The sequence below is a fragment of the Apis mellifera genome, linkage group LG14 (assembly GCF_003254395.2).
Source record: "Apis mellifera strain DH4 linkage group LG14, Amel_HAv3.1, whole genome shotgun sequence".
In the NCBI taxonomy this organism is placed as follows: domain Eukaryota; kingdom Metazoa; phylum Arthropoda; class Insecta; order Hymenoptera; family Apidae; genus Apis; species Apis mellifera.
The window spans coordinates 2,937,474-2,950,020 of record NC_037651.1 but is presented as its reverse complement, the minus strand read 5'-3'; the positions used below and the strand labels follow the sequence as shown (position 1 = coordinate 2,950,020).

The window sequence follows — 12,547 nt, the reverse complement described above, 5'->3', positions numbered from 1 at the left end:
ACGTGTGTATGTGTGCACTTACACGACGGTACACGTGACACGCGTGCGTACACGGCCGCTTACACCGGTCGAGCACGTGTACGCTGGTATTTATACGGCGCTCTCTCGGGGCCGTGGGAATGAAGCGGGTACCGCGACCGTTCTGGCACGAGCGCCGCGACGAGCGTGGACTCGCGCGAAAGCGGCAGGGACACACAACCGATTAACCGTTCCACCGATCCGAGTGGAAATACATACCGATGTATGTATAGCGCGACACGTGCTTTTCCTTTGAACGTAAATCGCCTGGAGGAACGATGCTTGAGAAAGCGCGTGTTGGAGCGGTAGGCACTTTGGCCGATGAAAGAAGAATATTTTTCACTCGTCGTCGTAGAGGAAGAGATTTGACGATGAACTGTAACTTCTTTTCTAAGTACTTAATTTATTAATTTCTTTTCGATTTGTAAAATTCGATGGGTATTCGAAGAAAAATTAAGAGGATTCTATTATTGAAGTAATTTAAAATCTTGATTCTGGTGAAATTGAAAATAATTCGTTTTTCTATATACTTTGAAGAAAAGGAATAAAGAGTCAAGAATCGTATGATATTTAAAAAGATATTATTACAATTATTTATTTATAAAGTAACACAGTGATAAAAACGAACTTACGAAACCTGATAATAAATCTACATTAATGTTGCAACGAATGCATTCATCGATTTCACGAATTTATGTGACAGGTGATCAGGGAAGCAGGGAAGAAAAAAAAAATATTGAAAAATACACATAGAAATCAAAATTATATCGAGACTCGTAATAATCCAATTTTGTCATTTCATAACGGGCTTTTAATTTCGATTTCCTTACAGAATAATATCGTGTCTTTTGGCCATTTCGTATCCGAAGAAAACACTTTTACGATTGATCCGAATTACGATATTATTCGATCACAGCGCGTTATTTTCGCAATGTTTCTTTTTTGCAATCGTGTACTCAACATATTTTTCCCCAGCATCAATTTTCGTACCGTTTTATTAAAAGGCCGACAATTTAACCGTGTTTTCTATACGACACGGGAGGAATCATCATCTGCATTCGCGGAGGAAAAGAAAGTTCAATTTTTATAATTCGTGCTTCGACTCCGTGCCACATCGTGTCTTGTATATATATATATATTTTTGAAACGGCCATGTTATTTATTACGATGCCCGCCAATGGTGGGAATAACGTGTAAAGTAATGATGGTTGTCGATAGAGGAAATCGTGGGGAAAGTATTCAAAGCAACTTTATATTCTGATATATTATTACATGTAAATCTCGTTGGCTACGTACATGGGTATGTTACATTTAGCGTGTTTACACGGTTTATATCCTTTTGATGCAATAATAATTAACAAATTTACATAAAACGGGACATTTGATGATTTAAAAAAAAAAAAAAAATTTTAAACCTCTAATTTTTCCTCGAGAAATTAAAACTTACCTTAATAAAATATTTGTGTAATTGCAAATTACATGTATTGATATTTCTCAAATGCTGTAAAAATTTATGTGTAATTATATTACGAAAGAATAATATCTAATTAAATCGTGAAATTGTGATGGATTTCTGAAATCTGAAATAGAAGAAAGAATCGTATTTCTTTTTCGTCGTGTAATACGTTAAATTAATAGGATATAGGAGAAAATTAATGATTATGATTCACATTTAATATCTCTTAGTTTTACATTGAAAATAAAAAATTGTAAATAGCAAGGAGTATATAAAGGAATTTCCCTTTACGTTTCTTTCCTTTCTATTGCGCAATACACGTTCGTGTAACTATTTTCACGACCACCATGCGAGCGATAATAACTGGTCTCGGCCCATAATAATAACGCGGACCAGAAATACCGAGACCCACGTCAAACAAAAATTTTTCAATTTCAAGAATACCCAACTTTTACGTCATTATTATTTCCTGTTGGCCCACTGTGCATCTGTCACATTTGCCAGATCATTATCAACCCGATTATTGTCGCGACACTTTGAAAATTCCTCCTTCCTGTCCACATGACGCAGCTGCGCCCCTAACGCACGAATATCGAAACAATCAATTTCCACAATTTATATTTGTTGAAAATTTTTCAACAAACGCGCGACCGACTTACGCGAGAGAGTCGCCCATTTCTTCTTCTTTTTTTTCTTTTCTCGAAGAAGAAAGAAGAAAAAAGAATATCGACCAACTTCGATCGTTCACGCTGAACAACAACTAATTTCGCGCTTTTTGGACTCCGTATATGTAATCATCTCAATTACTCCAAGAGAGATGTTGTTGCAACACAGAAACTCGATGCTTTTCGATCGATTTATCGCGCTTTCGTTGCTGGATTCGTGTCAAAAAAAAAAAAGGGAAAAAGAAAGAAAGAGGAACGAAAGAGGATCGAACCGCCTCCGATCGATTTCGTCGATGCAATGCTGTAATGAATTAATTTTCGACGATGGAAATGGTTGTCGATTAATTCGATCAACCGAGCAGCCTTTATAATTGATACATTTCGCGTTTCTGTCCTGTTTGTCCGCGTTAAGTGTGCGCGGGATCTTTCATTATTGGTCGGATTCGTTTTATGGGGATACTTAAGAGAATTGGCACGGACATTTGCGGAGTTGTAACGAGCGGGGAATTGATATGGGATGATGAAAAGGAATCGATAGATCGAGGATTTCGATTCCTTGTGTGTGCGGAGGAATATTTGGATTTATTTATATAATTTTTCTTCTCGACGAGAGAAATCAGTTTATGCTAATTGAACTTTATTTCTTAATTTTTACTTAAAAATTTTCTTCTTTATCTTTATTTTATATTTTATGAATGGGTGTGGAAAATATATTCTTGCTTCTGAGATATTACCGGATAATTACAGGTGTCGCTTTCGTAAATTAATGAGAAATAATAAGAATGAAATATTTATGAAAAAAATTAATTTTTGAGGGAAATGTTGAAAGGAGAAATTACAATATTTGTATACTCAATATTTATATTCTTAAATTTTAATGAAAAAATATTGTTTCAATTCTGTTGGTTAAAAAAAAAATTATAAAATATCAAATATTTGTTATAAAATCGAAATAAATTATTTGAAAATTGGTTTTATTATTAATAAAACCGCTCGTTGTACACTTGATGTTTATATCGTAAAGAAGTACATGTCCAATTTTCATGCGAATGACGCAATTATTTTTTTTAAAAACCTTTATCTTCAATTTTCAACTCTCATTAATTTCTATCGTATCGAGTGTAATGTATAATTTCTTTCTTCTTTTCATTGATATACCATACAATTTACCAAAAATTTTCTCGAGAAGTTTGAAAGTAAATTATATAGTTGCATGTAGTTCAAATGTGTTCCAAAGATTCGAAAAAAAAAAAAAAGAAATAAGTGACAAAATTTTTAATTTAAGAATATTGTAGAAAATTACAAAGTGCGAGGTAAGAAAATTTATGTTCTTTCGCACGTTAATAAAAATTGGAGAAATTAATGCATCTTGTTTTTAAAAAAAGTATAACGTTTTCCCACGGAGCCTCTTATAATTTTTTAATAAAAAAAAAAAATTATGAAATTAAACGTGAAAGTATATATTTATTACATATTGCTTTATATTTATATTTTGTCAAAACAAAATACTTTTTCTTTATAATAATATATATTTTAAATTAGTTTTCTAATTTTCTATTTATGTTTATTACTTATATTACATTTTTTGTTAAATTATATATTTTTATTGAAAAATAGGAGATTACAAGGTTATATGGATATAAATTATTTTAGGGAGCTTTTTTTTCAAGCAAGTATTCTAGTCCTACTGCAGGACAGTACAAAGGGTTGCCTACACTTTGGGATAGGCTAGGATTCTACCTAACCATCTGTTTTTTAATTTTTTAAAAAATTTAATTTTTTTATCATCATATCTATATCCATACACTTACTAATTCTATACTCTAAATTACATATTATCATTTTTAATAATTTTTAAAATTAGTATTATATCTTATATTTGATATAATACTTCAATTTTTCCAATGTCTTAATAAATTATATCCAAAAAAAAAAAAAAAATGAAGAATATAAATAGAAAATTAATTGCAATGTGCACTTACAATTAATCCAGATATTTTTATTTATGTAATAATCTCTTATGTAAAAATCTCTTTAATAAGAATACCTATCTCTATCTATCCAAAATCCCAACAATATAATTTATAATACCATAAATAATCCGTCTTTAAAATCAATTTTATCCATCGAAAGAAAATTTAAAAATAAAAAATAAAGCATTCGAACAATTTTCTTTCAAGTATCCCCGTATGTTAATTGATATTCAACGATATTCTACGCTTTAATCCAACATTTGCGCTTTCATCCCTTCGAAAAGGGATGGACATTGGACATTCACTTGGTGATTCGCGGTCTACTGATCGTTAAACAAACGTAAAATTGGGTTAACCCTATCGGTGAACCATTGTCGAATTATGCACCCCTATCATTATTGTATTACTGTCCTGATACACGAGCATCGAGTATGCCGTGATCTTTTGTTATTTTTGGGGGATCGACTACCCCCAACTGGTCACGGGAAATCATGTGAATTCACGCACCCCATCCAACGTGACGGACATGTGCTTGTCACATATGGGCAACACGTGTGTCTATTTTCAATAAACCTTTGTCTAATTGTCCGTGAAAAGTGTATTTTGCATTTTCATTTTATGGTAAATTTTTATTCATCCATTTATTCATTTATTTATTCATTTATTTATTTTTTTTTTATTTTTTAATTCTTCAAGCCTCGAATCATTATGTGAAAATTAATTATTTCTATATTGATATCCTCGTTATCTCGGATATTATTTGAATTGAAAAAAAAAAAAAAAAACGTCGACACCTCGTTAATTATTCGCTAATTTAATCAAAGAAAAAAATCCTCTGCAAGAAACAATTACGTGATAAAAATTTTGTCAATATTCAAACATATTAAACATTGAACGCGATAAGTCTTGAAAATATAAAAACTTGATCAATATCTTCATCGTTATATAAGAAACCTGTTCTACTTCGTACGAGGAATCACAGGTGTGTACATTGATTAACCGTGTAAAAAAGAATAATTGAATGAAAGTATACGGGAAGATAGATAGCTTTCTTAATTATCTGGAAAAAGAAAAGAGAATATGTAAGAATCTGATTATACAAATTTTCCTCCCTCGTTTCTACCAATTACAAATAACCATCAGTTTAATAATTTTTTTCAATTGCAAAGATTTTTAAGAAACCGACGATTTCTTGAGAAATTTTTCTTACCCTCTTCAGTTTTCAATACTAATTTCGAAAGAAAAATCTTTGTCGAAAATCTTTATACGGCTTCGTAGTATCGTCGGTCAAATCTTTGCCCGCCAAGAATTCAAAATTCCTCAAAGATTTCTCGAACCTTTTCTCTCCAGGACGAAGGGCTGAAAAGACCCCCGAGGCTTTCTTTAAACCAGTTTCAGGTATGAATGGACCCTTTTCAAACTGTGAACCTTTGTTCGAAAATACTTTACGAAGGGCTAACAACCATTTTCAAAGATCGCAGGTGAATTCGAATTTCCTCTAAAGGCTTTTTTCATCCAGTATCTTTTTGAAAGAATATTCGAACTGGTTTATAAGAATATTTTTGTTTTTTTTTTTTTCATTTTGGTAAGAAAGCTTATAGATAATTAGCAACTTAATAACTAATTTGAGAGGGGTTAATGAATGCAATATTATACGTTTACAATTAGATTTTATTATTATATTCTTAATAAATTGGAAGACAGTAGTAGGAAGTTTCGTCAATACGACGATGTTAAAGCCAATATCACAAAGTATACGTTACAACAATTAATCTAAAATAGGTACAAATATCACAATTGCGATCAACTTTCTTACATTGTCGCGGTATTCGTTTAAAGAAAGGAAAAAAAAAAAAAAGAAAAAAAGAAAGCTCAAAAAAATAGAATAATCTCTCCAACTGATCATGGAATCAAAGAGAGCGCAATTTTCTCAGCAAAAGATCAGTTGGAAAACTAACAATCTATTTATCACAGTTTCGATATTATCTTATCTAAAATCGCAGTCTCTGAATCCCCTTTCGAGGGAACCCCTTTCATCTTCAAAACAAGCATGCTTCTTCTCCACCTTCTTCTCCAATCAGATATCACCCAAAAGTTCCCCTCTATTCGAATCTTCACATTCGGCGAGGCACGACGAGGAATTCTTCCTCTTCTTCTTCGTCAAAATCCCTTCGACAAGATCGAGATTTTATTTTTCTCCATCGTTGAGGTAGATGTGAGGTGATGACACCAGAGATGATCTCCTCTTGTTCACGCGACCTGCATCTCGGGCGTCTGATGCTGCGAGAAGGCGCGCTCCTTGTAGCACAGATCACTGTCGGTCATGCTCAGGGTCGTCCAGTAGAAGTCCCCCGCGTGGGTGTGCGCGAAATGTACGGGCACGTAGCACTGGCCAGGAACAACGGGAACAACTGTCATCTGCCCGTCCAAACAGACAGTGATAGCGGCCCCTTCCTCGGCGTCCTGAAGCTCGGCCAACAATCTCCTCTCCAACGCCTCGTTGGCATTGTTCTGATTGTCAACCTCCTCGGTGAAGATCTCGACCTGCGGCATCGCCTTCTGCCCCTTCCCTCCAACCTTCCCTCTGCTCGTCCTCTTCTTCAACAGCCTCAGAATCGGTCTCAACACGCCCCTCACCCGTTTCGGTGTCGTGCTACCTTTCCCCGACATCTTCAGATTGTACAGATTGTCGTTCAGCTCGTTCTCGTAATCGAACACGTGGCTCATAGTGGCGGCGGCCATCTTTCCTCTGCTCCTTGTCTCGTGCGAGGAAGACACTCGGTTGAACCGGTTTTAAATACGGTCTTTCTCTTTCCCTTTCTCTCTCTCTCTTTCTTTCTCTCCTCTCCACGATCCGACGATGCTCACTGGAACTCGCGGCAAAACTCGAACTCTTCTTCTTCTTTCTCTCTCTCTCTTTTTTTGAAAAAGCGTGTGTATTTTGCGTGTATGTACGTAAGCTTGATTCGAGGCTCGAAGAAGACTCGAAAAAAGTTGCGTGTGCGCTTTGCGAGTTGGTTTGGAACGAAACGCTAGTGAGCGAATGATGCCTTAGACGAGCAACCCCGGACCTTATATAGGCCCAGGCGAGCAGGACGGGGTGACAGAGTGGGGAGGGCAGGTGCACTCTGGCTGTGGGAACTTGGAGAATTCGGAGCTTCCCACGTCAGGGTCCACGCCGACCATCTGCCGCTCTTCTCCCTCCTCTGACACCCTCCCCGACGCTAATCCAACCTTACCACCCCGACCTGCGCGCTCTTGGCCTCGTCACCCCCGCGGCCACCCCCTCGTGGATCGGTGGATCCTTCCTCTCCGGTTTCTCCAGATAGAAAACCGCCAGGGTTCTCCTTTTCGAAACCCCTTTTTGAAACGTGATGAACACGATCAAAAGGGTGGATATTTTTTTCCCCCGTTCTCGAAGGGAGACCTGTTGGAAGGACAGGTCCAAGGAGAGCTCGGACGTCCCTCCGGGGGAGATGTTTCCTGGGATCGATGATTCGTTTCGACAATTTCGTTCCACTGGGCATCGAATTTCAAGTGACACTTTTCGAAGTGGAATTTTAATTTATTTGCATTTCGAGATTGCGATTCTCGGCAGGGAAGAAATTTTTTGATCGATTGGGAAACAATATTGTCAAAGAAAAATGAAAGGGGTGATAAGGATGAATGTATGCCTTTATGATTTGTTTCTTCGAATTATCTTCTTACCTACTCGAGTTTTTAAAATTTCCAACCTTTACTTTCCAACATTTAATTACCATAAATCTTAACACGTTATATTCATAAATCGTTTCTTTTATTAAATTTCCTTTTCAACATTTTAAAATTATCCCTTTATAACTTATACGCAACGTTTCAATTCGTATTCTCGCTAAATCATCCCCCCAAAAATTATCAATTTCCTACGATATATACGCGCACAGGTATTTCATTTTTACACGAACATTTATATACTTTCTTACGGACGGATTAATTTGTCCAATTAGGCGCAATATTCGTTGCGAAGAAGGAGGAGGAAGCCGGTCGAAGGCCCCTCCGACCACTTTAAATCAACAAGTTGGCTTAGGGGGCTGTAAGTTATAGTGATTAACGCGCGGCAATAATGTTAGCCAGCTTCCTCCATTACCCCCAGTACGCTCGAGAGATTTAGGGTCGTCGAGACGTGGCACCTCTCAGGACCGTTAACTACGCCTTGGATCCGATTTTTTTCTCCCCCCTCCCTCGAGGAGTCCCTGCGGGGAATCGTACACCCTCGCGCACGAGGCTTGTGAGAGTGAAAAAAAAAAGTGAGTTTCCTTTTTTGCTTATTTTTTTTTCCCCGAGGAAAGTTTCTTTTTTTAAGACGCGATCCTTATTACCTATTTCATCGCTTCTCCCCTCTGTATACGTGGAATTAACAAGTTTTTATGGAGGAGAGTTTTTTGAAAGACCTGTTCCCCGGGATCTTCTTTGGGATCAGGTGGATTTTTTCCCCGATCAACCTGTTTTTAATCTACCTGTTTCCATTTTTGAAAACAGTATCGATTTTTGTCAATCGTAATTAACTTTTTTAAGAATCACTTTGAAAAGTTATTATAATAATGCAATAATATAAATGTATCAGCGAATTTCTTCGAGCTTTTTTTTTTAGAATTCTTTTCTTCAATTATTGAAATAACAAATTATAAATAAATAAATTAATATTAATTCTGAAATATTGAGAATTATTTTCATGATCAAAAGGTTTTTTTTAATTATTATCGTTAAAAAATATGGTGTATATTTCGTGTAAAATCTGGCATTACGGTACATGCCGTACGATTCTCCCTCTCGAAGGAACTAGTCGAGGGGTTCTCGAAGGTCGTCCTCCTGGTAATTCCCTAAAGGGGCCACCGCCGCTTCGTGGGGTACCTACCGTCTGCCCTCGTCCTAAGGACAGGTACATCGAGGGTATTTGTTTTCACTTTGCGCTTTCGAGCCACATTCCAAGGCAGGTGGGGCAAGCGTGTTCGTCAAATCTACGGGGAGAATACCATACCTGGGGCAGGAAATGATTTTACTTTTATGAAGACACTGGGTGATCCTCTTTCTCCGCTGCTTTCTCGAAGTAAGTTTGTTGTTTTTGTTCTTTCGTGTAAACAGTTATATCCATAAATTTTTATATGTACATATAATATGAAGAAAAGCAATTGAGTAAGTTTTTAAGTTATATGTAATTTCGAGATGTACGTGTTGTCTCTGTATTTGTTAGAAAATCGCATGAATTTCAAGTATTGTAATATTCTTTTTATATTTTATATTAGTTTATTATTGCATGTGTATTTTTAATATTACGTGATTACGTGAATTGTAGTTGTTTATTGTTAGATAGATTTTGTTTAAAATTATATCCATTTTTATTAAAATTAAGTTTTTAAATGTAAAGAAGTATAAAAATTACATATAGATTCAGCATATAGTAAAATGTATCGAATATTGCAAATATTTGTTTTTATTCTCGTTGCTAAATTAATCGAATCTTTTATGAATTCTAAAATTTTGATTATAATTCTTAAATTCAAAATTTAAATTAAATTATTTACTACCTGTATATACTATCAATTATAAAAAATTTAATTTCCTTTATAATTATAATATAACATTATAATTTAATTTACAAGTAATGATCTATTTATTATTTATAAATAGATTTATTTAATATCAAAATAAATTTCCAAAAAAAAAAACCCTACAAACTGACGTCTATTAATATCTCACTATAGCATACTTTGTTATATTATTAATTTTATTTTATTTTAATATAATCGAATGTTAACACTTAATCCCCAGAAACCGTCCTCATTAACCACGTATTATCTATCCAACATCTTGTAACAACGTTTCGAAAATCCTATTTAATGGCCCTATAATGCGTTTCCCTTAATTTTCAAATTTTTTTTCCATTTAAGAAAATTGAGGAAACGGCTAATTTTTCCGCATAAACGGAAACCTGTCTTATAAATATATATCCTCTCTTCGTTTCATTTACGATTGAGAATTTAAAATGTCAACCTGCATCCGTCTGACGACTTCGTGTCCTTGAAAAAATGAAAAAAAGATCGAGTCGAGTTCGTCCTCGTTACTCCTCAGGATGTGAGTTTATAACCGGTTCCTAATACGATCGTCGAATTCTAATCGATTCGAGGCCACCCCCCCCTTTTACTCTGATTTAAAATCGTCGATCTAATTGCTCGTGTGCAACATTCTGTGCATCCACATGTTTTTGTGTTTCTTGTATTATGGCAAAAGAAAAAAGGAATTCGAATTCGAACTGGTTTCGATAATGTGAATTTTAAGGAATTAATGGAAATTTCAGTTGACATGAATGGATAAAGAATATTTGTTTCTCGAATTTTTCATCGAATTATTTCTGTGATATATTCATTTATCTCGTTTGATATTATCGGCAATGACAGGTTTTTAATTCTTGTCGAACATATCATCTAAAGAAATACTTAAAACACTATTTAAATAACATGTAGACTATACTTCTATTTTATTTTTTAAAAAAAATAATAACTATCCTTGTCTATTTTTTTCCTTTTAATCCCGTTTAATTGTCACTTTTTGCAATGATCCGTGTCTCGTCTCGCGAAGCAAAGTGTCAAGGATAATTTTTTTTTTCCAAAAAAAAAAAAAAGGAAGCGACAAAACTCGTGACGAATGTTGTTCTAAGACGGTTCCAATCGGGCGAGAGATATTAGATTATGCAAATAACCATGGAAGGATCAGATAGAACGTTTCTGACTGGTAGCTGGTGGCATTAGACGAGCGAAGTGACACGATCTTGATTAAAACGCCATCCGCAGAACGGAATACCGATTCTATCTGTCCACGCACGTTTTCGCGGACATTTTAAATAATAAGCTTGAAACGGTCGAGGCATCGTCGGCCGTGCTGGCTTAAGGGAAGAAATGGCGGAGAGATTAGTCCAATTCGTTTCTCTGATTGCTCTGTCGCTTCGGGTTGAAGACGGGTTTTTCTGGTTTATTAGCCGATCTAATTTTTCCTTAGACCTGCTCGTCAATCTGCGAATTTAAAGATTCGAGGAATGTAAAGGATACTCGAATATAGTTTTAACGATTCGTTAAACATTGTTTGATAAATTTTATTATATAGAAACTGGAGTATTTAAAATTCCTTCCTCTCGATTTAATCTTCTTCAAATCATTCAAATTAATAAAATAAAACATTTAATTTTTCCATTCCAAATTCCTTCGTTCTAACTTAACTCGGCCGCTTTTAATTTCACCGGGCAGAAATCGATTCGATTCGAGGACAAAGATAAGTAACTTTCACCTCCGCCAAATTCTTTCATCAATAATTCACCGCCTTCAAATCAATATCCATCGTTAAAAATACTTGGAAGCATCGATTTCTCTCTTTCTCTCTCCATCTCCCCTTCCCTTCTTCTATTCCACCAACTCTGTTCATTATCACGGTATAACCGGTAAGGATCCGGTTGTGTTACGTAATCCGGTATCAACATCCTGCTCTCTCATCTTGAGGAGGAGGATGATGTTGGGGCCCGAGGTGGGCCGATATCGCGCCTTTTCACGGCTTTTTCATTAGCATATAAATAATGGCCGAGGAAAGGGGAGATGAGTGGTCTTCTCGCGGTCTCCTCTCCTCGTCGTGTAGCACTCCCCGCTAAGGGGAGAAGAGAAAGGAAGAAAAAAAGGAGGAGGAGGAAGAAGAAGAAGAAGAAGAAGAAGCTGGACACCGTGGATGAAACAGTAGTGGTGACCCCCGGGGCTGCATGCAGCTCGAAACAAGAAGTCCCTTTTCTGACGTCACCGGCAGGTGCACCCAGAAGGCCATCCTTCTCCCCTTGTCGCCCCTTCTCTCTCGTTCCGCCCCTTCGGCCTCTTGTCCCTCTCCTCGCGCTCTCGACCGTGTAATCGTACTGATTTCATGATCGAGATACCAGGTTTCCCTCCGTGGATTTGGTTACCTGCTTACATGACGCTCCCCTGTTTACGTGTTTGTTTTACGGTGTGAGGACCCCCTCCCCCCTCTCTCTGGAGCCCTTCCTCCTCCGTGAACTCCTCCCTGATTTTTGGAATAAAATAATGCCCATAGGGAGCCCTTATTAGATTCGTTTTCTTCCTTCTTCTTCTTTTAATTTATTTTTGTTAATATTGTTGATCAAGTTTTGAAATGAAATAATTTTTTTTTGCTAATTATTGTTGAATAAATTTATTTCAATATTTTTAAATAAGAATTCTGATTACTATGTATTATATTGTGGATTAGATTCATGATGGATATTTGAACGTTTTTTCTTTTTTCTTTTAGTTGTAGTTATTATACTTTTTGTTTATAATGTTTAACAATAGGTGAGATAAAGTGTAAAAGAATAATTTTACAAACGAAATAATTGTTAACATTTATTACTCTTTATATGGATTAATTAT

General features: G+C 35.6%; 2 protein-coding genes across 3 annotated transcripts in view; one reads left to right on the top strand and one right to left on the bottom strand.

Moving 5' to 3' along the window:
- Positions 1 to 12,547, top strand: part of LOC413213 (tubulin polyglutamylase TTLL4) — a 166,645-nt gene that overhangs the window by 37,463 nt on the left and 116,635 nt on the right. The gene's annotated exons all lie outside the window — the stretch shown is intronic.
- Positions 5,766 to 7,445, bottom strand: LOC102656505. Its single transcript, XM_006559279.3, has one exon. It carries the CDS (start codon positions 6,852 to 6,854, stop codon positions 6,363 to 6,365), a length of 492 nt encoding a protein of 163 aa, XP_006559342.1. The 5' UTR covers positions 6,855 to 7,445; the 3' UTR covers positions 5,766 to 6,362.